General features: G+C 55.6%; 8 protein-coding genes across 8 annotated transcripts; 4 read left to right on the top strand and 4 right to left on the bottom strand.

Moving 5' to 3' along the window:
- Nucleotides 1-18: 18 nt before the first annotated feature.
- On the bottom strand, nt 19-1,879 carry K437DRAFT_272304 (TTL-domain-containing protein). The gene is made up of 3 exons (XM_013389984.1): nt 970-1,879; nt 290-892; nt 19-225 (listed from the first exon to the last, which is right to left on the bottom strand). The coding sequence occupies exons 1-3, from the start codon at nt 1,780-1,782 to the stop codon at nt 49-51; spliced, it is 1,593 nt and encodes a 530-aa protein (XP_013245438.1). The 5' UTR covers nt 1,783-1,879; the 3' UTR covers nt 19-48.
- A 287-nt stretch (nt 1,880-2,166) lies between these two features.
- Nucleotides 2,167-4,450, top strand: K437DRAFT_173571 (uncharacterized protein). Its single transcript, XM_013389983.1, has 3 exons — nt 2,167-3,137; nt 3,205-3,976; nt 4,043-4,450. Exons 1-3 carry the CDS (start codon nt 2,265-2,267, stop codon nt 4,420-4,422), a joined length of 2,025 nt encoding a protein of 674 aa, XP_013245437.1. The 5' UTR covers nt 2,167-2,264; the 3' UTR covers nt 4,423-4,450.
- On the bottom strand, nt 4,419-6,524 carry K437DRAFT_253999 (uncharacterized protein). The gene has a single exon (XM_013389982.1). It carries the CDS (start codon nt 6,258-6,260, stop codon nt 4,479-4,481), a length of 1,782 nt encoding a protein of 593 aa, XP_013245436.1. The 5' UTR covers nt 6,261-6,524; the 3' UTR covers nt 4,419-4,478.
- A 188-nt stretch (nt 6,525-6,712) lies between these two features.
- Nucleotides 6,713-10,613, top strand: K437DRAFT_253998 (uncharacterized protein). Its single transcript, XM_013389981.1, has 2 exons — nt 6,713-7,801; nt 7,887-10,613. The coding sequence occupies exons 1-2, from the start codon at nt 6,856-6,858 to the stop codon at nt 10,460-10,462; spliced, it is 3,522 nt and encodes a 1,173-aa protein (XP_013245435.1). The 5' UTR covers nt 6,713-6,855; the 3' UTR covers nt 10,463-10,613.
- A 2,460-nt stretch (nt 10,614-13,073) lies between these two features.
- K437DRAFT_173456 (uncharacterized protein) lies at nt 13,074-17,398 on the top strand. The gene is made up of 2 exons (XM_013389980.1): nt 13,074-13,116; nt 13,218-17,398. Exon 2 carries the CDS (start codon nt 13,295-13,297, stop codon nt 17,240-17,242), a length of 3,948 nt encoding a protein of 1,315 aa, XP_013245434.1. The 5' UTR covers nt 13,074-13,116; nt 13,218-13,294; the 3' UTR covers nt 17,243-17,398.
- On the bottom strand, nt 17,270-20,350 carry K437DRAFT_231936 (Endoribonuclease YSH1). The gene is made up of 5 exons (XM_013389979.1): nt 20,072-20,350; nt 19,528-19,997; nt 18,733-19,457; nt 17,591-18,658; nt 17,270-17,504 (listed from the first exon to the last, which is right to left on the bottom strand). Exons 1-5 carry the CDS (start codon nt 20,236-20,238, stop codon nt 17,346-17,348), a joined length of 2,589 nt encoding a protein of 862 aa, XP_013245433.1. The 5' UTR covers nt 20,239-20,350; the 3' UTR covers nt 17,270-17,345.
- Nucleotides 20,351-21,121: 771 nt separating this feature from the next.
- On the top strand, nt 21,122-21,894 carry K437DRAFT_266448 (uncharacterized protein; the record flags this gene model as incomplete). Its single annotated transcript, XM_013389978.1, has 2 exons — nt 21,122-21,662; nt 21,737-21,894. The coding sequence occupies 2 exons, from the start codon at nt 21,122-21,124 to the stop codon at nt 21,892-21,894; spliced, it is 699 nt and encodes a 232-aa protein (XP_013245432.1).
- Nucleotides 21,895-22,226: 332 nt separating this feature from the next.
- On the bottom strand, nt 22,227-27,049 carry K437DRAFT_173425 (Pkinase-domain-containing protein). Its single transcript, XM_013389977.1, has 4 exons — nt 26,666-27,049; nt 23,951-26,587; nt 23,720-23,873; nt 22,227-23,642 (listed from the first exon to the last, which is right to left on the bottom strand). The coding sequence occupies exons 1-4, from the start codon at nt 26,747-26,749 to the stop codon at nt 22,600-22,602; spliced, it is 3,918 nt and encodes a 1,305-aa protein (XP_013245431.1). The 5' UTR covers nt 26,750-27,049; the 3' UTR covers nt 22,227-22,599.
- Nucleotides 27,050-27,999: the final 950 nt, after the last annotated feature.

The raw sequence follows: 27,999 nt of genomic DNA, 5'->3' as shown, positions 1-27,999 counted from the left end.
TATTGTATCTGCGCGTTTGCATTGAACAACACTCATTTCATAATCGCATCATACATCTTTGATGAGCTCTTCATCGAAGCACAGTGTCATACCGCTGCGACTCTGTCCCACTTTCCATTTCACCTGGCGAGGCCCTTTTCCTAAGACTGCGATCTCCAAGCTGCGCTTGAAAACACCATCGACGATCGAGCTCAGTCGTTCTCCAGTCTGAGCAAAGTCAGGTTGCTACTCTCAGAAATCCAAAGATGTGAGATCCCGTCCATCATATTTTTCTCGTGGAGCGACTCACCGCGTTCACTTCCAGTAACCACACTCTAAGCTTGGAGAAGTCCTCATCAGGTCCTTGCGTAGGTTCATCTTGCAGGTCCCACCCTACAAGCAGATCCACGCCAAAGATTTCCCACGCGTTCGGCCACATTTGCCAATGGATGCTGCCTGCCTTGGCACAAGCTTCGAAGACTTGGCCGACAGTCGCGGCGACTTGCTGGTGGACATGAGTGAGGTGCTCATCCGTCAAGTGCCGTGAATCGTCGCTAGAGCCAATTTGGCGCACGCACGTGCCTTTGAGATCGCTCCAAAGGTGAACATTCTCCTCCGATGGCCGACCGCCACGCTTGATAGCCTCTTTATTTTGTAGGCACGTATTTGTAAGGTGTGCGGACAAGTCAACGTGATCGGAAGAATAATCTTCAGCGGAGTATGACGGAGAAGTGTACGGTACCGGTGCGAACAGGGCTAGCATCTCGTCAAACAGGTATACTTGTAAGCCACCTACGCAGAGGACATAGGCTCGCAGATGGAACTTCCGCCCCTGCCCCACTTGTGACTTCAGAAGCGAGTCTGTATTTGAAAGTACTGGGGGATCAAGAAGGAGAGGTCGTGAGATATATTCCTGAAGGGAGACCGAAGAAACAGAGATTGAGCAAATGCTACCACTTAAATAGTAAGACGAGGCTGATCGCAGCTCACCTGAATAACAAAATGCCTGAGCTGGCCGAGCATGCCATCTTCGTCATCGTGGCCGCCAGCTGCTCGGCCATCATCATTATCGCCAGCTTGGCTATCTTCCTCATCGGAGTGCTCAGCGTCCAAATGCTCGAGCTCAGCTCTCAGCATTTCGATGCTATTGAAGAGCCTGATTCCATGTCCTCGATCCGACATCCCTGGCTTCAAAATGAACCACCTTGTTTCCCGTCGCTCCTTAGCCTCAGATATGCTCTGCGCCAAGTCATAGAGCTCGTCAATTAAGAGTTCATCCAAATCGTCTGCATATTGTAGCTCAATGTGCCATGTTCTTGGCGTGCAATCCTCTGCAGTCTTTCCTGTTCCAATGCTCGAAATCGATTTCTGCTTGACCGAGTGCAAATGAAGAGTGCTTGCGAGGTGATGCTTGCGAATAAGAGCCTTTCGAATGACATAGCTACTGCATTGCGCTTGGCGGTTCGATCGCTGCACCGAATCGCTACTGGTCGTTTCGCCTTCCAACTCCTGGTGCGGCTTCGAGTTTACGGAGACACCAGCGCCGAGCAGCTGCTCGAACGGAATGAGATCGTAGTCGGTCAGGTATAATTCATGTGTCGTTTCAGGTCCGACGGTTATATTTTCGGCACCATCTATCACGGTCCAAGACTCTGGCTCAAGCACAGATTTTGCGGCCCCCAAAGCAGCTGCATGTGTGTAAGATACCGATGGTAACGTTGAGGGTGCCAAGCCTTTTGATGATTTAGGGACGTCCACGCCCGCGCGCGTCAAGGCCGGGAAATGAACAAGAGCAGTCGGCATGTCGAAAGCCGTGCAAGATGAGACTCGACAATTCCCCCGAGCACACAAGCCGAAATCCTTTCACACTTTCAGCTCGGGTCGCTTTTGCGTACTTAAGATCTGAAATTTGAAGTTGTTCAAGATGAAGATCAGGAATTCAGCCGAAGCCAACTTTCGAAAGGTTTGTTGCATTTCATTGCTTCATACTTTTGCCCCGAATCACCTGGATTGTCGGAGGCTCCGGCCTCCAACTTGTTACATGGGCTCAAACACGATCTTGACCTTGGTTGTACTTCATGGTGACTGAATCATTGAACATCATTCCTCTAGTGGAGTCAATCTGAGCTTGCCATATTGCAGATCTGCAGCTGGCATCAGCATTTTCGCCAAATCAGTGAGTCTCAACAATAGTAACAGCAACCAGCCGGTCCGAATCAACTGTGACCTTACGGGACTGGACGATAGGGCTGCATCAAGCCGCTGGAAGCCTCGCAATCCACAAGATGGCAACCGACACCTCACCATCCACATCTTCAAGCAGCCTTGCAGCCTCCGTCTCTCATGCTAAGATCGGCGGTACGCTGGTCTTGTCCTCTCACATGCTGCGATGGGTTCCGACTCAGTCTTCCTTGGCCTCTCAATCGATCACAATTCCATTGCAGCATATTGAGAAGCTGCTTGCATCGGTCGCCAAGCCAGAGTCCCAAACATTCAGCCTCAAGATTGTCTTCTTCCAACCAGAGGATCCTGAAAAAGAGAGATTACGCGTCCTCGGAAAGGGAGATGTTCTATTCACATTTACCGCACCAGAGGGTAGAGAAAGGGCTCTTAATGACAGAGAAGAATTCAAGACTAGACTATATGGGATCGCCCAGAATAACAAGAAGGAGAGAGAAGGGGCATCTGAATCTCTCAAAGAGCGCTCCAACGACCGCAAGGAGGCAGCTAATGGCTGTTCGTCTGCACCTGAGTCAGCCGCAAAGGACAATAGCTCTTCGAAAACAGTCCCCATGGCACCAGTGCCAGCCCCCTTGACGGCCGAGGAAAAGGTAAAGCGGCGGGAACAGGAGCTGCAATTGCGCATTTCAATTTTGCATGCCAACCCAGAACTCAAGTCACTCCATGCCGACTTGGTTATCAGCGGTATTATGAGGGACGCAGAGTTCTGGTCCCATCCGACAAGATCAGCCTTGCTCCGTTCAGAACGAGCGCTGATGCAGCAGCGACAAGGCCGCAATGCACGAATCGCGGACCCCAAGCCAACGAATGATGAAGAAGGAAATTTGAAGATAAATCTCAGTGCCCAGATGGTTCGTGATGTTTTCGAGCAGTACCCCGTGGTCGCAAAAGCATACAACGACCTAGTACCGAAACAGGTGGGCGTCCTCTTTCCTGGCACGCTGGCCCGGATTTTGACGATTGACCACATCCAACATCCTACAGATGGATGAGCAGACCTTCTGGACGCGCTACTTCCAATCTAGACTTTACCACCGGCTGCGCACCTCGGCGCGATCTGCAGCGTCACAGCACATTGTCCGCGCAGATCTTATCTTTGACCAATACTTAGATGACATCGTGGAGGACGACGGGCTCGAATCAAAGCGCGAATTTCATGCCCATGACAACTTCTTGGACCTCGCGGCTACCGAAGAAGATCACGGCGAGACAGGGAATACAAAGGACTGGCCCATGCGAGCAGGGGCGGAAAGGAGTGCGCTTCCTTTGCTTCGCCGATTCAACGAGCATTCCGGCAGCCTGCTCGACTCTGCTTTGGGTGAGCAAGGCAGAGCCAGCTGGAGTAGAGTCACAGGACCTTCTGGCGAAAGAACAGTCCCGGCCGCTAGCGCCAGCTCGAATCGAGGTCTAGACGAAGCTATCTCCCGTACACGGCAGCATTACGACCAGATCGTCATCAACCAGCTTGAAGAGGAAAAGCGTGGCGGGACTAGGGCGCTTGAGGTTTCTCAGGACAAGCAAGGATTCTTTCAAGGTACCCACGATCGGGAAGGCTCTGAAACTGGCGATGTTAGCCAGGAAGTGCTGGAGGATTTGTTGAGATCCGTTCAGGGCCAGCTTCTGGACTGGTCAGACTCAACTACGCGCATGATGGGCGGCTACGTTCCCAATTGCAAAGAGAATGAGCGAGCCATGCACACCATCCTCGAGCGTGTGAAACAGCAGGAAGAGGCCCGCAGTGAAGATATATCTGAGAGTGAGTACTGCAAATGCTCCTGCAGGCGAGCAGTTGGTACTGACTGCGTAATATATACTTCCTCAGACGACCTATCGGAAAGCATTCATCAGCATTTAATATCTTGCCATGCAGCGACAACCGAGTTTTTGCGACAGTTTTGGGCTGCAGTCGCTCCACAACCGTCTCCCCCGCCAGGTATGGCCATCAAGGCGGAGGATGAAGCGGAAAAGAAGCCGCTGACTCCAGCGCAGCGACAAAAACGAGCAGTGAGAATGCTTACACTCCTCAAGAATTCGGGCGAGCGAGCGGATGGGGTCGCCAAGCTTGCCGAGGAGAAACAGCCGGGTCGCGGCGCAAAACGCGTCAAGCTGGCGCTCGAGGAGACGGAGAAGGCGGTAGCTCGAGCTCTCAAGATTGGCCAGAGCATGTACCCTCAAGTCTTTGTTTCCCATGGAAGCAGCTGACGCGAGTACAATATAGTAGGAGCATCAAATACAACTTCGCGATATCTTTTGAGCCTCTATGCGGTTGCCGCGGTACCTGCTTCGCGTTGCTGATTTAGTGCGCGCTGCTCCGCCATTCTTGCTTTGGTACGCTTCAGGATGGCCAGGTTTAATGCGCTCTTGCCAGTCTTCGCACGTGGTGCATTCATACCGTGTCGGGGAGTCCATGGACCTCGAGAGTCATTTGCATAGAAGTCCATCGGGTAGTCCCCTTCCATATCTCCTTCCGATACATGCTCGGTGGCCCGCTCGACAGACCCTTCGTTCGACAAGCCTGCAGGGGATCGCTCCGCCTGTGTTTGAAGAGGCCTCCGCTTCATCCCGAGGCCATCCACATTAACGTCCCACCCGCGCGTTTTCCGGAGCGCGACAGCAGCCTCATACGGGCTCAGAAGCGGTTTCTCGAACGCACTCCCCCAATCGATCGATAGACGTGGACATGAAGTTTGTACGAATGTCGAAATGTGGGAACCAAAAAGAGCGAGTTTCTGAGGTGAGAGTTCGGAGAGTAAAATCGGAATGGAGGGGACCGCGCCCTTCCCAAAAGACTTGTTTGATCCGGTCTGCTTCGCATCGTCAGAGACACCACTCGCGAGCATTGAGCGGATGTGTGAGAGAACGGAAGTCGATCCCTGCCGTCCCAGCGTGCCTAGCACGACCGCCCAAGCCGGGTCCGCGTGCCTGTTTTTTGCGTTCCCTGCAACGCGAGCGTCGACTTTTCGGTCCGCGACAGCTTCGATGCTTGTTCTAGCAGTCTGCACAGCCTGTCCACGCATGCTCCGCATCTCCTTGTGGTCGTAGAGCTCGCGCATGAAGCGCTTCGTGTACGGGTCGTAACGGAAAGCGGGTATCCGGGGATTGGCGATCATAACACTCTCGAGGTGGAAGCGACCGTCGCCGAGGTAGATTATCGCGTCTACCCCGTCACGGTCCGCTGAGGATGAAGGCAGCCTGGGGGAGGTGCAGCCTAATACTTCGCCAGGGGAAAGAGGCTTGATCTGAGGCACCGTGATAATATAGTTCCCGGTGCTGAAGCTTGGTGACGTAGACGGATTGTACGCTTTTTGATCAGGCTCTTGAGTACCATCAGTGATTGTCAAAAGAGGTTTATCAGGTTGTAACAATGATCCTTGGGGTGCGCTTTCTTCCAGCGCATCCCTCAGTCCCTGGATGGCGTTGATAAACTGAACCGTGCCAACTAGTGCAAGATGTGTTGAACGTCGCGATCGTGTGTGCTCTTGAATTGAGCTGTGCTGTAAATTTTCTGCTTGTCCAGCTTCCAGGCCTATCTCAATGCGAGCCTTGCCTCCTTCTGGCACAACAGTCTCTGCACCGAGAACTGTTTGTCGGAAGTGCTCCTTGTCACTCGGAAAGTTTGCTCTGACCGTCTCGGCAAGATGTAAGCGATCGACACTGATCTCAACAAAGACGTACAGAGTCTTGATCTTAGTCTGGTCAACTGGGACGAGACAACTGTGCCCATAATGGACGAGCAGGTCGCAGCCCAAGGCTAAGGCAGTGTAATCATCGACACAGCACGCTCCATATGTCACGTCGCCCATGATGGTCATGTCTGCGCCGCTGAAGCGCTCGAGAATGTCCGCAATACCAGTGGCCCAAAGTGTCAGGCCCTCTGGCATTTGGAGCGCGACCGATCGACATTGGTGCGTTCGAATGTGATGAATCGTCTTGTGGATCTCGAAATTGTACGCCGAGGGTAGGATCGACTCGATGGCCGCATTGATCGCTGGATCCTCCAAGATAGAGGCTGGTATTGATAACGATGCCATCTGTGCCATCTTTCTTTCCCTATTGCAAGCTGGATCTTGATCTCGGCAAGTGTATTGCCGGTGACGGACGGTCCTGATCAAAGTGTGCCTCCTTGCTGCTGGTGTGGCAAACCGCAAAATGCTGGGGGAAGACGACAATGGGGACGCGGCGATGCAGCCCAGCGCAGGAAAGAGCAAGCTTGCGGCTGAAAGAATTTAATTTGGCATGAGGGCCTCGCAGTACAATGCTGAAACAAAACTCTGTATTGCAATTGGCTTGCTGCTTGGCACAGTTACGCAGGAACACACATCAGGAATCAGGATGAAGCGGTGGAAAAGGCAAAAGGTTGATCAGGCAAAAGTCACCTGTGAGCGACAACCCGGTAATGTAAATTACATAAGCACTACGCACCACAAATCATCTAGATATGCTTTCTTACGTTTGGTTTCGCCTCTCGATCCTTCAGTGATCACCATGCTGGGTTATACATTCGAGCCCAAATTGACAAGCTGATCACAGATATAGGGACATAGTACATGTGGCAGAAGATGAAGATCGCCCCTGCAGATTCCCTGTGTCGCGGTGCATTACCTTGATTGGTGGAGCAGATAGCATACGCCGCAGATGACGGATCCAAGGGCGCACATTGCGCCATCTCTTCCTCCCTCAGCAGCTCACCGCTCAAATGGAGTAGGGAGTAGCGCGGGTAGCGCTGTAGGAAGGCAAGAGCTTGTGCGTTCCAGTAGCATCTCTTCGGCATCATCAGCCGGGGGTCGACCTTCCTTCAGCGGACACGGTCCGACGGTTGCGGCCTTCCAATCAGAAGCTGGGATCCAAACACAGCCTCTGCCCGCAGCTCAACCACCACCACCACCGCCGAGGGGCGAGGCTCGAGGGGTTTCTGCTCAGATAGGGTCTGCATACTCCCATCAAGCAGGGCGCTCTTCGCATGCTTACCCTTCGGTGTACGTCCCTCCACCACCCATGGCTCTAAACGTCGGGGAAAGTAGCGCGCCTGTTAGTTACGCTCAGACTAGTTTTGCCACGTCCGCGCCTTCAGCTCAAGGACGTGGCGCAGGTACCCAGCATGTTCCTCCTACCTCCCTTTCCAACAGCGCGTCCGGACACCCCCTCTCGCTCAAAGTCATGCGCATCTCCCAACCATCGCTCGCTACATATGAACGGCCTTACTTCGAAGGCGAGGATTATCAAGCCGCGGAGGCTGCCTTGCTAAATTCTGGGGCTTTCGATCGGGAGAAGGAGCAAAAAGCTCTCTGGAACGCTCTTGATCCTGAAATGACACAGGAGGAGATCAATGAGTTGTTGCGCTACAGCTCTTATCATCACGCACCGACGAGCGCTGAAGACGAATCTCATTGGCGATCAACTTTGCGACAGGTGCAGGAAGCTTGGCATCAGGCTGCTCGTGACGAGCTGGTAGTCAATGAGCCCCCTCCACTTGAGTCACAGAAATATAACTCCTCTCATATCAACGATCAAAGGATGAGCACTGTGAGGGATTGGCCCATCTCAAACATACTTATGCTGCCTGCAAGCTTCGGGACAGTCTGTGAGTGCACGGCGCTTACCATCTCGCTTCTGGCATCCGCAATCTCTATGGACGAGGACTAACTCAATCCGCTCTGTCTCGTCAGACTTTGGAGAGACCTTTTCGGCTTTTGTCTGCGTAAATAACGAGTCTCCGTCGGATGTAGCCGGCGTGTCCTTGCGGGTGGAGATGCAGTATGGACCAGGTGCAGCTGCTTCGTCAGCGCAATCAAATTTGGATCCTGCGCAAGCCGCCCGAACATACACTTCTCTCCTTACTCACATCCACATCCCTCCTGCCGCGTTAGACGAAACGGACGATCCGGCCGGCAGCATTTCTATTGAATCCAAACGGCTGGAACAGGGCCAAAAGCTGCAAACCGTTGTCAAGCACGACATTTCTCAGGTCGGGCCACACGTCTTAATCTGCACTGTGACCTACTATACCCCAACCAGTGGTGCAAACGCTCCACTCTACCCCACTCATTCTTCGGAGACGCCACCGCAGCAGAAGCAAGAGTATCGAGAATCTACTCTTCGTAAACTCTACCGGTTCAACGTCGCCGAGTGCCCTCTATCTGTGCGCATGAAGACACACGTACCCATCTCTCCCGGAGAGCGCTTGCATAAGAGTCACCACATACGGGAAAAAGTGCTGCTTGAAGTTCAAGTTTCCAATCTTGGCGCTGAGGCGGCTGCGCTTCCGATGGTCATCGAAGACATACGCCTGTTCGATAGTGATTCAGATGCGGAGAACAGGACCAAGCCAAGTCGATGGTGTTGGGAGAGGGTCGATCGGCCAGAGCTCCGTAGCAGCAATTGGAGTGAGGGCCTCGATGTTTTGGTACACGGGAAGCAAGCTGCGACAACGAAGAAGCGCAGCGATTGCGGGCCGATCATGGTTTTACCGAATGAATCGTATCATTTTCTTTTCGCGCTCTACCCCTCAACAAAGACGCAAAACATTCCTCTGCCACCATATCCCCCGTCCTTTGCCAGCCCGTTGACACTACATGCAAGGTCTGGTGGCGTGTCCTATCGCTCATCATCTTACAGCTTCCAACAGGCGCCGGTACTGCCGCAGGGCCGATCCCACGCCGGCGGCCAATCGCGGTCTGCCGTCCCCGAGCACCTCCCAAACAGCCCCAGTCCCGAGGAGACATCCGTGCGGGCTGCATTACCTCCTTCTGAAGTATCGAACCTTGCGGGAGACATGACCACACGCGAGCAGCATAATCTTGCGCAACCGTTCACCATCTCGACTCCTCTAGGCAAGATTGATGTCCGCTGGCGAACGACAATGGGTGAAGCTTGCCACTTGCAGACGCCCATGTTTATGCATGAAGTGAAGCACGAAGCCCCAGTCTTCTGCTCGCCAGAACTGGAGGCGCTTGTCCCGTGCAGCGCTTCCATGACACCCCAGCCGGACGCTAGCGTACGGCCTCCGCCCGTGCCGAAGAGCATCGGAATCGAAGCGCCGATGCTACTTCAGTGTCATGTGCGCGTGGTTGAGTTGCCACAAGAGCCAACAATTCTCGAGCCTTTCTACATCCGCTTCCAGATTTGGGTGCGCGATGCGCTGCTCATCTGTACAGCTACTTCGCACTCGCGCCACGACGACGATGCGGACGATAGTGATGATGACCGCCCGCTAAGCGAGGTTGCCAAGAGTTCGAACATGTCCTCTCGCGCTTCGCTAGCGCCAGATAGCCGTCGTGGCTCACTACAGCAATCGTCCTTTGCCTCCCAGCACCAGCAACAGCACCAGCAACAGCACCAGCAATCAATGTCGACGTTGGTGACGAGGGTGACACAGAACCAGCAGCAAGGTCGATGGATCCGCCTTGCGGTGCAATTCACCAAGCCAAGCTTCCCGACGGCGGCCGAAGGGGTCCAAGCGGCTACGTTATCGTCGCTGCCTACTCCCGTTCAGCTGGCATGCAGGTCGTCGATGCCAGCGCAAAAGCGTGGCTACGCAGTGCGTTCTACGGGCGAAGCATCGACTATGTCGCCTTCCACCCCTTCGTCCTCGTCGGCCTCACCTTGGTCGTCACATTCCGCCAGCCGGCAGGCGTCATGGGCGACACGATCTACGTCTCTTGGATCAGATAGCAGACCGGACACGCCGACTGCATCAGGTAGCGTGCCTGCGAGTGGCGCTGGGCCGCCGCCTTCTACCGCACCAGCAGACAGGACGGACGTGCCGCCACTACCACCGAAGAGCCCTCCGCTGGGGAGGGGCATGGAGCTACCCCCCCTCCGCAGGACTCACCCTTCACTCCCACAGCCGCATGTCGACGTCACAGACACTGCTCTGGATATTCCGGATGAGGAAGTGCACAAGCTCGGCAACAGCCTCGAGTTCCTGCCGCCGCTGCGGCTCTCTGCATCGTCTGCCGTGCTCGACAACGCCGATGCTGATGGCGAGGGCGATGGGCAGCAGAATTCCATCGCGGGCGAAGCAACTGCAGAGCTCTGCGCGATGTATTTGTCCGAAGTGCAGGGCCTGGCCAAAGTCGGCGGGCTGCGCATCTTCCTGATGGGCTGGTGGAGCGACCGGGACCAGGCGCAACGCAAATCGGATGCGCAGCGGGACGATCCGGGACTCCAGCTCGCCGACCCGCTTGTCGTGAAGGACTTGGCGCTTTCGACCATCGCGGAAGTGCTCATTGGCGGATTTTGACGCACGTTTGACACGGCGGTATTGCTTGATGTATGCTGTGCTTTGCACAAAGCGCAGCCTTTTCTCAAAGTCGTGTGTGCATGTGTGTGTACTGCATGCGAGTGCTGACCATAGTTCGGCTAGCTAAGCTACAAAGAAAATGAATGGCTTCATGCAGTGACGTGAGACATAAGCATGTGAACAAGAGTACATGGGAGGCTGCATTGACGTCGTGAGGCAATTAAATGGTGCAGTCCGCCCATCGAGCGGTCATGAGCCCAGGGACGTGCATCTTTAGCAAAGGAAAGATGATGATATGGTCATGCGGCGTGAAAAAGAAAGCCCGAATGAGGAGGCCGAGAAAATTCGGCTGGCTATCCCAGCGCCGGCGCCTGTGTTCGTTCAAAAGTGAGGCTCGTGGATATCGCCGAGGTGAGATTCTTCGAAGGCCTGGCTACCTCACTCCAAGCGAAGTTTCCGAGGGCAGCCTGTCCCACTGTGATCCTTCCCGCTGTCTTCCACTTGTCCCCCCCCCCTCTGTACCACTCCCACCCTGACTGGTGGGTCCTATCAGTGGGGGACGACCTCGATATAGTTGGCCGGGCTGAGTTTTTCCTCATTGCTCGACTTTTCGCTGTGCACAGGCGCGCCTGCTGACTGCTTCATTTAGCTGCGGTACAAGTTGCCTGAGGTGTGCTCGGTGATGCCGACCATGTCGCTCTGGCCGGAAGGCGAGTTCGTCCGATGCGCTCGGCGTGTAGAAGTACATTGCATATGCCAGCCCTTCTTGCGGCACAGCAGCAGTTACTCAGCCCGGAAGAGGACTGTGGACAGCATGACGGCTTTGACAACGCGCAGGTTAAGGAACTGCTGTGAAAGGAGCTGTATGTCTTTATTCGCCATGAGGGGCAGGATTGGGTATTGCATCACCGATGCTCCATCCGCTTCTGTGCATCATCAACGTGGTTCGAGGCAGTCGAGCCGTCACAGTGGGGATGGCATTGGATTAGCATACGGCTCTTGGTCCACCACATGTGTTGAGGGTTAGGGGCACTGCCCACAGGTGATGATATTCTGCTCGAAGAGGTAAGTGATATCCTAGATGAATCGCCTGGCGACGTAGGAGGTTGCGTCTGCTTGTTGAGCAATGGCTGGTGGGGGTGACCCGCTCGGCTTCGACGCACGCCGCTGCAAGTGCCGAAAGGAACGGTGGACTGAACTTGTCTTTCTCGCTATGTCCTGTTTCTTGCAGTAGCGACACATCTGTCCACAGAAGAACGAGCAGGACGTGTGCAAGCTGCGCGATGTGCTCGCTTCGAAGGAGATATGCAGTGTAGATGGCTGACCTATAAGCAACCTCGAGCTTTGGTCCTTTGTTCTTTCATTAGGTGGTCCGCTCGACGCCGACTCATGACACACATGTGATGTCCACAGCCAATTGAAAAATAACGGTAAGGAAAAGGCTCTCTGTGCTGTGGACGTGCGCATATCACACCGGGGGACGATCTGCATGGACGCAAAGTCACCAAGCGTACTTGCTCTACTTGTCGCAGATCAGTCAAAAGTTGAAATCAACTTTGGGACTTGAATCTCTTTCTCTCGAATGAAATACTGAATTGTGGGATTGGGATGGCAGAGGTTGGAGATCCATTGTCAAGCGCCTGTGACTGTGGTTTGTATTAGTAAGACGATATTATAAGGATATGAGAGAGTCGGCAGTCGGGCATATAAAGCACGGGGATGATTCACGTGAAGACAAGATATAGCGTAGCAAGACGGAGAGATATTCAACCACGGGCAGCAACAAAGTGATAGGCTCACTGCGTAGAACTTTTGTTTCCTGTACGAGCAATCCTCCTTTCATGTAACCCCATCCTAGCTTTCCACTATTTGTGACTGGAGGGCATAGTTTCAACACTGTTCTTTGGCTTTGGCATTGCTCGTACTGTGTTACCGACTTTCACCCCCTGCGTCATACCAAGTGGACACGAATGATGATCAATTAAATTTTGTGAAGTTGGAGTGATTGGACCTGAAATGATTCCTGATTTTAAATTTGTTTCTGATTGGACAAAATAGTTCCAGACTAAGCACTACATGCAAAACATTTGGTTTACAAATACAAACAGACCAATGCACGCCAAACTGTTTCTCCCCCAGATATAGCCGGTGTGCCACGTGACACAGACTATGTGACCAGATGACAGCTCGCTTTGGCTTCTAGTCACGTGACCCCATCCGCACATCCCATCGCATATCCCATTCTCCGTGACAATATCTCCAACCCTTCCACCCCCGTTTGGCGGTTGACTAATGGAGAACATCAACAAGGTGTGTTGCTTGGTCGTCGCTGACCCGCGCTCTCCTCTCTTCGTTCCCTGGTCACCCGTCAGCATACTGTGCCGATTCTTGAACGTCTCAAGTCACGTCTCCGGATCATCAAGTCGTGCACGACGACGTGCAAGTCGCGACACGCGACTTTTGGTGGGCGAACACGAGAAAGAGAACTGACAAAGGGCGCTTGGATCTTTGTGTCTCGTTGCCCGGTCTTTTCCTCATAGCAGCATCAGCATCGGCATCGCTCTCCATTTGGTCGGCATACATCGATCATCTCTTCTCCGTATCTCTTTATTCGGTCCATGTTTTTATATGCATCTGACTGCTTGACGCGTCAGGTGAGTGTAGCCAAATACTTCTCTGTCCGACGTTGCGGCAGAGGGCGATGATGTATGCTGACAAAATGCCGGCTCCCCCTTTGTTGCCCCTCTTCCACCAGTGACAAGGCTTCCCCTGTAGAACAACCACCTCAGCTGCCTATGCCTCGAGCATTGGCTTACCGGTACGCAAGCCGCCATGTTTAGCACACCATCTGGCTCATCAACCAGCCGTCAGCAGCAAGCGCAGCAACAGCAGCGGCGTCGTGCGAACCCTGCGACAAGCCAAAGAGCCAGCAGCACCGTCTCGGCTTCCGCATCTGCCCCGCTGTCAAACAGCAGCGAGGCCTCCGGCCCACCTGCGCACGCCAACTCTGCATCCCGCTCACATACAGCGCATTCAGCACATCCAGCAGACCAGGCTGTGGACGAGTCGCGCGAAAGCCAACGACGCGACGTTAAGAAGCGCAGCTCGTGGGTCAACCTCTCCGTCCCGCAGCCTTCATACGCGTACGGCGCGCCCTCGGATGACAGCAGTCGGAATAACAAGATCACCGGCCGACCGGCATCCGACAGTCTTTCGCCTAGCGTCGCAAGTGCCGCCTTTCTGCCACAAGACGTTGACAGCCCCATGCATAGCTTTGACGTCGGTGGCGAAGGAGCGGATGCCGATAGAGCCGTGCAAGTCGATCGGAATGCCATGCCCGCCAAAGCGCGATACGCCGAGTTGCGCAAACGAAAAGAGGCCGCGGAGGCCATGACGGCTGAAGCTACGGCGGCGCCTGCCGCGAATCATCGATCGCGTACGCGTCGTTCTGGCACTGCAACGAGCGGGCATGGAAGCGCGGTCAATGCATTCAGCTCTGCGCTCATCGGAAGCCCCACAACAGTGTCACAGACAGGAAGGCCGCGCCGGTCGGTGCGTCTCAGCGACGCTGGCAGCCAACCCGGTGACAGAGACAGGGAGATCAAGGCCGAGTCGGACCAAGAGACACAAATCAGCGAGAAACAATTCTCCGGCCATCGGGACAGCTTGAGAAGCGGCATGATTGACGAAGAGGTCGAGGAGGAGGACGAGAGGGAAGAAGTGCGACACTCTCAGTCCCTACCAGCGGTGGCAGAGGCGACTCAAAGCAGAGATGCACAGGCGCATCGACATGCACGTACAGACACTGGGAACAGCGCACTCGGCGGTGGCGGCAGCGGAGGTGGGGGTCTGCACAGCTTCTTCATGCGCCCGCGCGCGTCTCCCTCGCCTGGACCTGGACCTGCGGACACTTCGGCCGATGCCAACCACAGTGCTTTGCTCAGCAGCTCGTCTCTGCTGCGTGGCGCACAGAAGCCCTCGCACGATCCGATGGCGCTGTACCGACGGCAAGAGCAGGGCCGTGCCAACGTCGCGGCCCAGAGCGACGCGATGGCGAGCAGATCGATGATGATGATGATGAGTCCTGACAGCGGGGCGGGAACTGGTGCTGAGGACAGTCAGAGCAGGAGCTACAGTTATGATTATGCGGCCGAGGACGAGATGGCGCGCGAGATGGAGGTCCAAGACGATGAAGATGGCCGCGCTGACGCAAGCAACGACAGTCTTCATGATAGCGCCAACTCCAGCAACAGCAAAGGCTGGATCGATGCCCTCCGCAGCCCCTGGACCGCCGTCATCACTGGGTCCCGCTTGCAGCCGCAAGCACAAACAAAAAGGCAGTTGTGCGTGAATAGCAACGGAAGCGCGCAGCAGCAGATCGAAGGCGACAATTCTCTGGACAGCCAAGCGAGCCAGCGAACTGCGAGGGGTGTCCGCCGGCGCCGCAGTCGTCCGTCCAAGGACAACCAGTCGTATCGTCCCGATCCGGAAGACTTAGACTCGGACGAAGATGCAGGACGGGGCTCGGACGTTGGATCGACAGACGGCCGCAAGCATACCCATCGCCGAAAAGCGCGAGGCAGTCGGATCGCAGGGGCTGGCTTGCATGATCATGGCGGGCGCGACGATGGCAAGATCTGGTCGACAAAAAGGAAAAGGGGTAAGGGGAGGAAGGGACGCAAGTCGGCCGACGGTGCTGGCGCTGGTGAAGATAGAGAAAGTAGCGAGCTCAGCGAGCTCGAGGACGAAAATGGTACTCATGATGACGCGGAAAACGCTGCTGAATCGAGGAGTCCAGCTTCTGCACTTGCCCGCCGAGGCGGCTGCAGTGCAAGCGGCCGTGTCGCCCGTGGCGGGGCCGCTGCTCGTCAAGCAAATCGGTATACGCGATGGTTCAATTCTCTGCGACATGTCATCGGCTTTTCTTCCACTTCTACCGCGCTCCTGACGGTCTTTGCAATCCTGCTGCTACTCGCAGCTCTCATCTATCCTGACGGTTTGTCAGCATTGTCGTCCCGACCTTCATCTTCGCTTTTCCGTCATCATGGTGGCGGTAACAGCGTGTTCAGCAATCCGGACCTTGCGCCCGCGGAATTGCAAGGCCTGATTGCGCGCTTGCGCAAGCTGGAAGCAGCTGTAGCCTCCCTAGGCGACATTGGCGCCGACATGCGCGGTGTCCGATCGGAGCTGACGCGAGCGCGTCAGGACTTGTCGAGCCGCCTCGCTGCTCTTGAGCGCGCTTCCACCAGCAGCCAGAAGACGATCGAGTCACTGGAGCAAAAAGCCCTGGACTTACGGCGCGAGTTGAGCCGCACCATCGACGGCCTCCGGCTCAAGCAGCAGGACCTACAGGATGAGCTTGCAGCGCTCACCGCTTCTTTGCGCTCGCTCGAGTCGAATGTGGCCCCTGGCACGAGAGGGGCCTCTGGAAGAGGTGCAAATGACGCGATCGCCAGTACCGAAGCGAGCGAAATACGCAAGCGCATCAGCAAGCTCGAAAGTGATCTGGACAGGAACAGCCGCGACCTTGCAAAGCTCAATCTCGCACGCGACAAGGCAGAGCAGCGGTACGGAGAGCTCGAGAAACGCATGGAGAAGATCGCCGAGCGTCTTCCTACGCAGATGCCCGTCCGTAAAGATGCCAAGAGCGGCCATGTGCAGATCGACCCTGCCTTCTGGGTCGAGCTCAAGAAGGTGCTCAAAGCGCGAGACGACCCGCAAGATGGAACAAGTGACACCGCAGCTTGGTCGCAGTTCAGGCAGGCTAACGAACAAGCACTGCGTGCCTTTATGCAAGAGGAGCTGAGCCGCCAATCAAAGGGAGAACCCTCCAAAGGCACGCTGATCAGCCGAGAGGACTTCCGCGGCTTGCTTGATTCCGAGCTGACGGTCATCAAGACAGAGATGGAAGCGCGATTCAACAACAACCTCGAAGGTCTCAAAGACGAAATGTGGGACAAGATCCGTAAGATTGGCGATGCGTATCAGTCTTCCGGTTCGCTCTCCGCTGGCTCCTCCAGCCTGCTCGGCAAGATCCTCGACGATGGCAAAGGCGTACCGCTTACACTGCAAGACGGAACGGATGGTCGCGAAGCCGTGCTGTCCCTTATCGACGCTGCACTTGAGAAGTACTCTGCAGACATGATCGGCCGCCAAGACTATGCGCTTTACTCTGCCGGCGGCCGCGTGCTGCCCAGTTTAACAAGTCCGACGTACGAACTTAGCTCCTCGAGGTCCTGGCTCGCCAAGTTGATTCCCGGCACTGCAGACTCGTCCGTAGTGCGCGGACGCGCGCCAGTCGTTGCGATTCACCACGATAATGCGCCTGGCATGTGCTGGCCCTTCGCTGGCGACAGCGGGCAACTTGGCATCGCGCTTTCGCGGAACATCGTCGTCTCAGATATCACCATCGAGCATGCGCCGCGCAGCATCGTCAGCGACTCGATTACCTCTGCCCCGCGCGATATTACCGTATGGGGCCTGCTGCAGAATGGAGAGGACAAGCACAAAGCTGCTGAATACCTCCGCAAGTTAGCCGAGCTGCCCAATGCTCAGCCAATACCTACCCCACCCTCGGACGACTATTTACATCTCGGCTCCTATGTCTACGACGTCTCGCCCGGCAGTCGCGCCACGCAGACGTACCCCGTCCCGGCCGAAATTCGCGCGCTGGGGATCAAGACTGGCATTCTGCGCTTCCGCATCACCAGCAACCATGGCAATTCCGACTTCACCTGCCTGTATCGTGTGCGTGTCCATGGAGACCCTGCGAGTGTATAAAGCATAACTGTAGTTAATCATGTTCTTCACAATGCAATTAATGTAATAAGCTACAGTGTCTGCTCCCTTAAATCATTCGGCGCGGTTCATTTGTTCCCCTTCGCTATCCTTGCTTCACTTGCGAGGGTGGCAGAGCAAAGATGTTGGTCTGGAGGGGAGCCTCGAGTGAGAAAGCGTCAGCCAACGGCATCGTCGCTTGCAACGCCATCTTGATGCAGCGCTCCACCCGTCCCTTAAGGGCCCGTGAGGCGGATGTGACCATCTTTGTGAAGTTCCAACAGGATGGCAGGGACACATTCAAATTAGCACACGTCAGCGCGTAAACAGATCCACAGCACAAACACTCACCAGAGACTCGACCTCAACCGCCGCGCATGCCTCATCAAGCCAAATGAGCAGTGCGTGTCTCGGCGGCCCGCGTATAGCCTGGATGGGTTCCAGAGCGGCAGCGCGCGGCTCCATATATCGACCCTCTTCATCATCCTGGGCAGGAGGAGCGGCGCCGTCCTCAGAATTGTCTCTTACATCTGGATCGGGGCCAGGGGTTCCGTTACCGTTCAGAGATCCGGTCGCTATTGCTCTTGGAAACCCTGCAGTGCCGCCGCCATCGAGAGAAGTAAAGGCAGCAGGACATGCATCTTCCGGCTCAGCTTTTGCGCGCTTCAACTCCCCCACCATCATTTCCTCCACCGGCCCGATCTGCGCTTCCAGCAACGCGACAATCGTCTCTGTCCGCGCCAAGATTGTGGCGGCGGTTACGAAGTCCATGTTGATGTTGCCGCCGTTGCTGGCCGACGTAGCTCTGGCTTCAGTTGGTGACTCGGCATCGAGACTCTTCAGGTTTGATTCGGACCTGCGCGCCTCGGCTGCTGCCTCGCTGTAAGGATGCGGAGCAGCAGGTGCAGCTTCGCCATCATCATATTCTCCCATCACCTCGTCCACTTCTGCCTTCGCACCTGCAGCTCTAGTCTCATCGTCATGTCCATCAGCATGCACATGGGCGTGTGGCTTGGTTGTCATCTTGATACTCGCACGGCTGCTGCTGATGCCCAACAAAAGCGCGCCCGTAGCGTCCGCAACCATGTCACTTGGAATGCTGCTGACCCACTCCATCGTGACCTCGTACTTGCCCGTGCGCTTGACATCCACGGCGTCCATGACACGCGCAGTTGGATGATCTTCGAGGTCCACACCCTCAGCGATCTTGCCGAACATGCCAGTGAGATGCCAGAGGACGAGCGGCCAGCTGACATGCAACGCAAGCCGTTGTCGCTGAATGATGGTCGACATGCTGAGACCAGTAAAGTCGGCCAAGTCGGACGGATCCAACACGGTGTATGCAAAGTCTTTGGAGACGAGCAAACCTGTCAGCGTCGAGTCTGGTGCGGGAGGTTGCTTCGCTAGCGAGCCAATGACCTGTGAGTAAGGGTGAGACATCAAAGTGAGCACTTCATATGCATGTAGGTAGCTTTATGTGCAGTCCGACACACCTTGGCAGTTCGATCTCCTCTGAAGGTCAGATGGAGCGGTTCGCAGTTCCTAGGAGTATGGACCTTAATATCCTCTTTTCGATCCTTAAAGCGTTTCTGCAACGCCGCTCTGAGCTTGCTCATCGTGTTCGCCTCTCCATGCACCAGCACGACGTGGCTCGCTTTGACCTCATCAATGAACTTGCTATTTTGCGCGTAATCGACGTGCGCAGAGAAGGATTGGTAGTCCACCGTACATCTCCGCGGGATCTTTTGGCCAGACATGCTGACGATCTCCTCGGGCTCATTTAGGATCGTCCGTGCCAGCGTGCCCTCGACGCTGTAACCAGTAATGATTACGGCATTCTTGCGATCGGGTGCCCAGCGTTCCAGCAGCTCTCGACTGACACCACTGTGCATCAGTCCTGGACTCGCCATCATGACACAAGGGCCTTTATCTTCGAACTTGTCCAGCGACTTCAGATTCGAAATGTGCTTGAACACAAATGGATTGTCTCGCCTGTTGAAGCGCGAGCGAATGTTGTCGTTCATGGTATGGATGTAAGTTTGGTATATTCGAATGCAACGTTGGGCTAGTGAGGAGGCGTAATATATCGGCACGTTGTGCAATTCCGGGTGCTTGGACCAGTATTCATCGAGGAGCAGCAAAAGCTCTTGAGCTCGCCCCAGAACAAAGACTGGAAGCAGCGCGCGTCCGCCGCGTTTGATCACTTGGTGGACAGTATCTTGTGAGCAGGAGCATAATTCTCAGGTCAGCTAGATCAAACATAAAATCCGGGTCCCATGCAGACCCACTTGTAAACCTTGCTTCCTTCTCAAGCCTTGGACCCAAGCTCTGTGTGCCGTAGGTGCTCTCGCAGATGAGTACATCTGGTTTAACAGGTGGTACCTCTGCTTGGACGAGATGTCTGTCCTCTTCTCTGCTATAGTCTCCTGTATAGAGGATCCTGAGCCCGGCAATTTCAATAAAGAACATGCACGCGCCAAGGACGTGGCCTGCATGATATGGTGTGAACCTCAGTCCGCCTGAGATGTTGACTTCCTGGTGATAGTCCACCGCCTCGATCTGGCGCCAGGAGGCAAGCATTTCTCCTTCGTCGAACAGCTGATCATCCGAGCCAGCATTGGAGATGCGCACAAAATCCGACATGAGAAACCGGTAAACGGCCTTGGTTGGGTGTGTCATGTACACTTTGCCCTTGCCGTCTTTGAAGTTTGTCTTTTCCATGATGTATGTCAGAGCCGCGGCGTGGTCGAGATGAAAACTGCCAGTACATGAAGCCAGATCTTCAGCTCAGCGATATCTAACTTATATGCCCGGCGCAGCAGCCAAACTCACTGCGTAATCAGAAGTGCATCAACGGTGCTCCAATCTAACTCGTCAACGAAGGGCAAAGCCGAGAGTCCCGTATACGCAGGATGTACGCCAGCGTCACACACGACCGTCTTGCCCTTATACGTCAGCACACAGCAGCTTCTCCCCACTTCTTGTCCAGCACCGAGCATCTCGATGCGCAACGTGTCGCTGCGCCCGCCATCATCGCCAGCATCAGATGCACCGGAGGGGCCATCGTGGCCTGGAGCCGCCGTTGCGGCGGGAGCCGCTGGAAGTGGGCGGAAGGACATGGCTTCTGCACAATTTGGCGTGCCACAGAAGGGAGCGGCACCCTTGTTGGTCTGTGCTGATCTATTTAGGCCTGCCCTGACCTATATTTCCCTCTGGACAACAAGAAATGCAAGGATCACGTTCCAAGAAGTTGATGGTCGCTAGATTGTGAATAAGGGCTTCGATTTCCTCAAAATTGCGATTTTAAGCAGCATTTCCGCAAATCCGGGGATTTGGGCACTATTCCGCTATTTTGGGCAAGATTTCAATTCTGCCCCTCAGTGCAACATGCCGGTAAAGCCGACTTTAAGCAAGCAGTCGAAGTTGTCACTGAGAAGGGAGTACCTCTTTAGAATGTTATCGTTATTTTGCGGTATGGCGCCCATCGAGTCTGGACGTCCTATTTATAGGCTATCTCTTTGATTCTGCTTCAAACGAGGGCCAATTGGTACCCCTTCCTATCCGAAGGCTTTTTGCAGAATATGCTTCGTTCAGGTTCTGTATTTTCAGGGTTAGGGTTAAATGGTTGCGAACATCAAATGTGCCGCGGCTTGCTTTATTTAAAGCGCGTCGACTGTTGCACCGAGCTTACTCGAAAATCGAGTGGATGGCATTTGTGCAATAGCAAGTACATTTGATAGCATATTACCTGGTCAGGCCCCAAGGTGTTGAGGAACGCATTCGTTATTTATATCAGAACACCTTCGAGGGTAGCAAGCCGTTCAGCATCCCTACTTCCCCCTCCCAGCCCTGTGCCTTTTCAAGTACCTGCCCTGGCCCAGCATGTCAACGCAACCATCTGCGCCCCCGGCGCCAGACGCTTCACGGTTCACCACAACCTCCCACCTAGTGCACATCCCTAGCGGCGCACCATTCTCGCCGATCCCACAGGTGTTCGCAGTACAGGTTTTGCACATGCAAGACTCCTTCCAAGTCTGGGCCGGTTTGCCAGCAAGTGGACAGGACGAAGAGGTCGCCTCGCTGCTTGCGAGAAAGCAGACTGTGGCAGAATCAGACACACAATCAAGTCAGTGCCTCCAATTGAAGACAGACGCCGCCAACGTGGATGAGGAGGAAGATGAAGAGCTAAAGGCAGCGCTAAAGGCAGCCGGTCGGGACGTTCCCGAAGGGAACAATTTTTCAGCCAGTGGAAATGTGGACGGAGGAGAAGACTACAAACGCCTTCCAGCAGGAGCCGTCGCATCAGAATGGGCGATCGCCATGGCAAGCGCTCCCACTCCATCAAGCGCACCCTCCCAAGCGCAAGGATCCTCCCTTTTCCGCACATCTGCTGACTTGGCGCTACCAATGGCGCTTCGGATAGGTACGTGTATGATCATGTCATCCTGGCACCCCCTTAGTCGGACGCGTGGCTGACCTTGCTTGTGCGGAAATCAGCACGGAAGCTGCAGATCCGACAAATCCATCTATCGATCGACGTACCAGCAGAGGTCATTCATGCAGCCTCTACAGCGCCCCCGACGAGCAGCGCCAGCAAGACGCTCGTGATGCTTGAAAAAGGGATTACAGACATTCTTAAAGTTTTTGTTCGATGACGGTGGTGTTACATCTGCCGAAAGGGCCTGGTGGCTCTCTCAAGGAACCTCAAGGGTTCGCCTGAAGGCTGAATATTGATATGCATGATGTGCTCGTGAGCACTCGCCAGCGGCGGTAAAGGGAACGTCACGTGAGCCGACCTGATCGGCACACAGAAAGTGTCGAAGAGGTGGAGTGGGGCAACAGATGCGGCCCACCATAAAGGTCGTTGAAACTCGTCGAGCAAGGTCGCTGCGGAGATGTGCACTTTAAGGATGCAGAACAGCAGGCCCTCCTGCAGCGCGCGAAGGATTGTGTCAGCGGTTCTTGAACTCCTGTCGCATTTCAGCGTTTACGGAACATTCTTTGGCACACGACGTGTGCTCTTCTGTGGGTAGTCAGCATCCCTGTCGCGTGTATGTCTGTTTGCGCACACTCGGGTGTCCAGGTCAGGGCCAGGGCTCACAGACGAGCTATCACCACACAAAGAGTGCCCACGACATTAAGCTCTTCAATTTGCTGCAACTTTCACCAACTGGTCAGAAAGTAACTCCGACATCCAGTGGCATGAGTGTGGATAGGACAAGTTAGGACAGTCTAATGCGCATGGAGCCAGGAAAACGGTCCGCTACAATACATGACGTTCTTGTATTACGTTTCCTGCTTAATCTCTGTTCGCGCCGCGGATCCTGCAAAGCCACATGCAAACGCCAGCTGATTTTGACTCAATCTGCCGTCCACCTGGCAGTCTTTACAGCCGGCTCCCTCTCGAAGCTCTTGACAAGCTGGTCAAGCGCAAGGTTGCTGGTGCTGCGCGTGCTCAGCCGAGGCTTGGAGATGACAGGCGGAACTTTGCCCTCGAGGAATTTGCCTGCTGCATGATGCCCTTTGGATCCGTGCAGATGCTGCGCCCGAATGCCCGCGGACGCGGATGCGCGCGCTTCCTCTAGAGACATGGACGGCGTCGCGCGGCGCATGTATGTTGCGGACATGGACGAGGAAGAAGACGAAGAGGTATGACGATGGCGTGAGGAATCCGTTGAAGGCGGTGCGGTCCCCGCTGCTGGGCCCTTTCCTGCACCTGCACCGGCTTGGAACGGGTATAGAGTCCTGTGGGTGACTGGCGATGACGGCTGGGTTCGACTGCACTGCGGCTCCGGCCGAGGCGAGGAACGGCGTGCATCGTGTTGCCCTGCGCCACGGCTCGTCATGTCCGTGACCGCCTGATTGTCGATGCCGAAAGCCTTCTCGGCCATGCCGAACGCGCGACGCGCAGCCCGACCTGCTGCAGCACCCACGCTGGGGCCAGTACCTGCACTGCTGCTCTCCGCCGCGGCCTCGTGGTCAAGCTCCCACTGCTCATCGTCTCGGTCCGAATCGCGATCCTCAGGGTCGCTAACACTCGTCACGGGCCCTTCCTTCTCGCCGGTGCGCGGCTCCACGCGCTCGCCCTTAGCGGTAGACATGTTGACGCGCATCTCCCTATCAATCTCCTTGCGCACCTTGTCGCTGACGTGCGAGCGCGTGCGTCCGCGCCGGTCAAGCGCAGTGCGAACAAAGTGCCGCGCGCTCTGCAGTGCCTTGCGAGAGGCATCAAGGAAGAGGAATGCTTGGAAGACGTGCACGCAGTCCTCGTACATCTCATGCCGGACAGACACGCCTGCCATGGAAGCTTTGTGGGCCAACAGCGTACCTTCATCACGGAGCACCTCGGCATCTCCGCATTGAATCAGCAGCGGTGGAAGGCCCTTCATGTCTCCGAAAAGAGCTGCATCGTGAAGCAGTCAAACATAACAGTCAGCTAGACGCCCAAGCTGATTTGCGCTAAAGCTGTCTAAAACTCACGGCTGGCATACGGGTGGGTGAGGTATTTGTCAATATTCTGTCCCAAGTAGGCAGTGACCGGATTCATGTGGTCGCCAGGCGCGGGACGGGGCAGGTAGTCGTACTGTGCGTTAGTATCCCACGAGTCGCAGGACATGGTCAAATCGACCCAGGGCTATGCAGACAAAGGTAACCATGACTATCAGCCAACGAGTGTGAAAAGAAGCGAACACTGGGAGAGGTCACACTCACGCTGAAAAGCATCGCGCCGGACGGCAACGGATAGCCATGATCGCGCAGGTAGAGCATCGTAGCCATGGCCAACCCGCCACCAGCACTATCGGCGCCGAGTACGATGTTGTTTGGCGGGATGCCAAGCTCATCGACCAGCCTGAAGTAGCTCGACACACAGTCGTGCAGCGCGCCTGGGAACTTGGTATCAGGCGCGAGGCGATAGTTGATGCCGAAGACGCGACAGTCGGTGTACTTGCTCAGCGCGATCGTCAGCGGACGATGCGTGGCGGCGGACATGACAAAGTAGGCGCCGCCGTGGAAGTAGAGGATGACGCGCTCACGGCCTTTTTCCTGCTTGCTCCGCCATTCGGCTTGCAGGCGCTTCCATGTATGCTTGCCGACGACCCACTCGCCGGTGATCTCGCGCGTGCCATCCTCCGCGGCGTCAGCCTCAGCAAGGAAACCCTTGAGCCCGCGCTTATTGACGCGGAAGGTGACGGGCGTTATGAGGCCATCCTTGGGCATGGGCAAGAAGCTGCCGAGATCGAAGAATTGCTGAAGACCTTGGATCGTCGCAAACTCGGAGTACTGCGCGCAGTCGCGCAAGATCTTGGTGAAAACGCTCAGCTCGACTCCCCAGCTCTTCTTTGGGGGGCCGTAGAAGGCATGCGAAGCGAGAGCCGAGCCGATAGAGACACCTTGATGGACGATGAACGGGAGGTACCGCCAGGCGTTGGAGAGCGTGATCTTGGTCGGTTGGCGAGTTGGCACGGTCGGATCGAGGCGCGCAGAGGATGGCAGATTACCCTTCTTGTACGGCTCGAGAAGCGTGTTCAGCGCCGCTTTGGTCGAGGTGGAGGTCTCACGCGGGGTGTAAGAGCCGTGCCGCTGTGGATGCTTCTCTTGGCGCTTTAGTCTCTCCTCTGCCGTCTCGGTACTTCTCCTCCTGTTGTCAAGAGGCGCAGAGACAGACAACTGCTGCTTTGACTTTTGCGCATTCGAAGGCTTGAGCGTGACGGTAGACTGCGCAGGACTGCTGCTTGTCACAGAGGCAGCCTCCACGCTATCGTCTCCATTCGGCCCATCAGCGAGCCCTGACTCAGCCGCGACCATGGACAGTGCTTTGGCGGCAGAGGCGGGGAGCTCAGCTTGCATCATCGGCGCAGGCGCGGGGGCAGGTACCGGCTCGCTGTCGCGCTCGGCGTTCACATTGCTGCCGTCCTTTCCACTGCTCGTGCTCGCGGCGCTGCTGATTGCCTCACCGTCTTTGGTCTCTTTTGGCAAGGATGGCCAGCCTTCCGGCATGAGCACGGACATGACGACCAGATCGACGCCCATCATACCGCTGCCGCCTTTGCTTCCCGGCGCCTTTGCCCCAATTGACGCTTCGTCGGGTGAAAGCGTCGCGTGCGTCTCATCACGTTCCACGCCCTGCATAGCTCTACTTGCGCGGCCGGCACCACTATCATGCGCAGGCGGTAACGCCCCGTGGTAGCCCTGTTCCTGCTGCACGTGCACCTGCGCCTTGGCCTTCTCGACCATCTCATCCAGCTCGTCTATCTCGTCGTCGCCATGTGGCAGGCTAGGCCCGCGGCGATGGCGCTTGATCGAGTCAACAATGCCACGTAAGTTCTCAAGGCTCTCACTTGGGAGCACCTCGTGGTGTCCCTCACGCAGCGAGTGGAGCTTGTTTAGATACGCGACGACTTCCATCGCCGTGATGGCGCGTCCAAGCTTCTTCTTCGCCGCGGCCTTTTCACCGTGACGCTTGGCACACTCCTTGAGACATGCACCGCGCTCGGCCTTCTCGTCATGTAGCTCAGGCAAGTTGGTGAGCCAGGGGTGCTGCAGCGCCTGCGCGGCCGTCAGGCGCTTCTCCGCGGGACAGAGACACTTGCAGATGAAATCCTTGGCGATGTCACTGATTTCGGACCAGTACTTCGGCTCGAACTCAACGCGCATCTCGACAATCTGCCGGAACAGCGACGGCTGGTCCTCACCATAGAAGGGTGTGTAGCCGGCCAGGAGGCAATATGTGATGACGCCCGAGGACCAGATGTCAACGGCAGGGCCGTAGCCTTTGCCCAGGAGAACTTCCGGTGAGACGTACTGCGGTGACCCGCATGCGGTCATCAGTAGTCCGTCCGCGGGAATGAAGCGCGAGAGCCCGAAATCGGAGATGACAATATCGCTCGGGTCTGCCTTGTCTTTGAGTAGGATATTTTCTGGCTTGAGATCGCGATGGATAATGCCTATCTTGTGCAGGTATTCGACGCCGCTGAAGATCTGCTTGACGACATGCCGCGCATCAAGCTCGTTGAAATGCACCTTTTCGACGAGCCGGTCGAATAGCTCGCCACCCTCGCAGTAGTCCGTGACGATGAAGACACCCTCTTTGGTCTCGTAAAGGTCATGCATCTTGAGGATATTGGGATGATCGACTTTCCCCAGGATGTTGATCTCCTCCTTGAGCATCTTTTCGTTATTGTCCTTGAGGGGCTTCTTGGCGATAATCTTCAGCGCACGCTGTTCGCCTGTCTGTTTGTCCGCGACTAGTTTGACGACCGCAAAGGAGCCTTGCCCCAGAATCTTTGGCCGGACATTGTACTTTTGCGACAGCTGATGCGGAAGCAGTGGCGTCCCGTCCTCCTCGGTCTGCGAGTATATATACAGCAAAGACGCTCTGTCAGTACCGGGCCGCGATAGCATGCAGTAAGCACAATGATCACTCACATCTCGAAACCAGGTGCGGAAAGCATGTGAGAGCTTGTGCGAGGTATGACCCGAGGAGTGCCTTTCCTTCTCGGAACCGGCCATGGTGTCAAAGGTCTGTTATTATAGACAACACGATGACGTGTATGGTGCGTCTTTGCTATATGATCTGGGGCCAAGTATAAAAGTTAAGTTGCAGGCGTCGAATCACAGGACTTGAGTCTGTACCCCTAACAGTCGTTCAATGAGAGATTAACGTGGCAGGGTGGTCGTTCGTTGCCGTCGTCGCTCGCGTGGGGGTTATGTGTGTTACGTTGCGTTGGACGCTGTGGTATGCTTGAGTTATATTGAGTAATGACAAATAAGAGAGACGATGGCTTGGGTCGTGAAAGTGCGAGTGCGGTTGCGATTGCCTCCGTCGATTCCGGCGCTCGGGGAAGGGAGCGAGGCCAAAGACAGTTTGCGATTGAATGTGGTCACGCAACGCACGTCGTAGATCCTGCCCAGAGCGTCGGATATCGGCCGGCTCCGCCGCTTGGTTGCGTGCCAGCTAGTGTCGTCCTGGTAAACAAGGCTATATGAATGATGAATGCTGCTGATGGCCAAGCCAGTGATGATGTAGAAACCTGATCGAAGAGCTCGACAAGCTCGCCCGCTCGCCCCCTCCACGGCGCTGTCCCCTGTTTTCCGTCAGCTAGCAAGCTGTATGCAGTTGGGCCACGCTGAACGAGTGATATTCCCAGCGGGCCTGCCAAGGGCGGTGGCGGGGGAAAGGATGTCGCAAGCGCGGAGACGCGGGTGCACAGAGGGCCACAGATCCGTCCCTCTACGACTTGGCTCCTGGGTCGTCAACGCACTAGCACCTCTCTCTCCCTCTACGTTGAAGCACGAGCAAATGCAATGCGTCGCCGATGTAAGAAGGTGGAACGAGTGGCGCAAGAGAGGCTGGCGGGAGGTCCCTCGACGATTTGCGGGGGGGCGGAGGTGTTATGTTCACGCGTTGTGTAACGGGAGATATAGGATGCGGAGAGTTGTGACTGGCCACGCGATGCGCGATGGGGCGACACTACTGTGGGGGGAGGCTTGGGCAGTGGGAGAAAGAGGGGCCGGGCCTCCTCTCAATCACGGACTCATTCTTCAGACACCCCGCCGGCGTCTGCGCGAAACGGCCACCAGACCAGAACAAGAGTGAGGGAGCACAACACAACACCCGCGCGCCTCTCAACCATTCGTTGACCTTACGAGAAGAGACAGCGAGATACGACACCCACACAAGCACGATGTGTGAATTGCATACACATTCCAACATGTATAACAACCACAACAGGAGCGCGTGCTGCTTCCAGTACATCGCC

This window comes from Tilletiaria anomala (assembly GCF_000711695.1).
Source record: "Tilletiaria anomala UBC 951 chromosome Unknown K437scaffold_8, whole genome shotgun sequence".
Classification (NCBI taxonomy): Eukaryota; Fungi; Basidiomycota; class Exobasidiomycetes; order Georgefischeriales; family Tilletiariaceae; genus Tilletiaria; species Tilletiaria anomala.
Note: the sequence above shows the minus strand (reverse complement) of the source record. Positions and strands in the feature narration are given on the sequence as shown.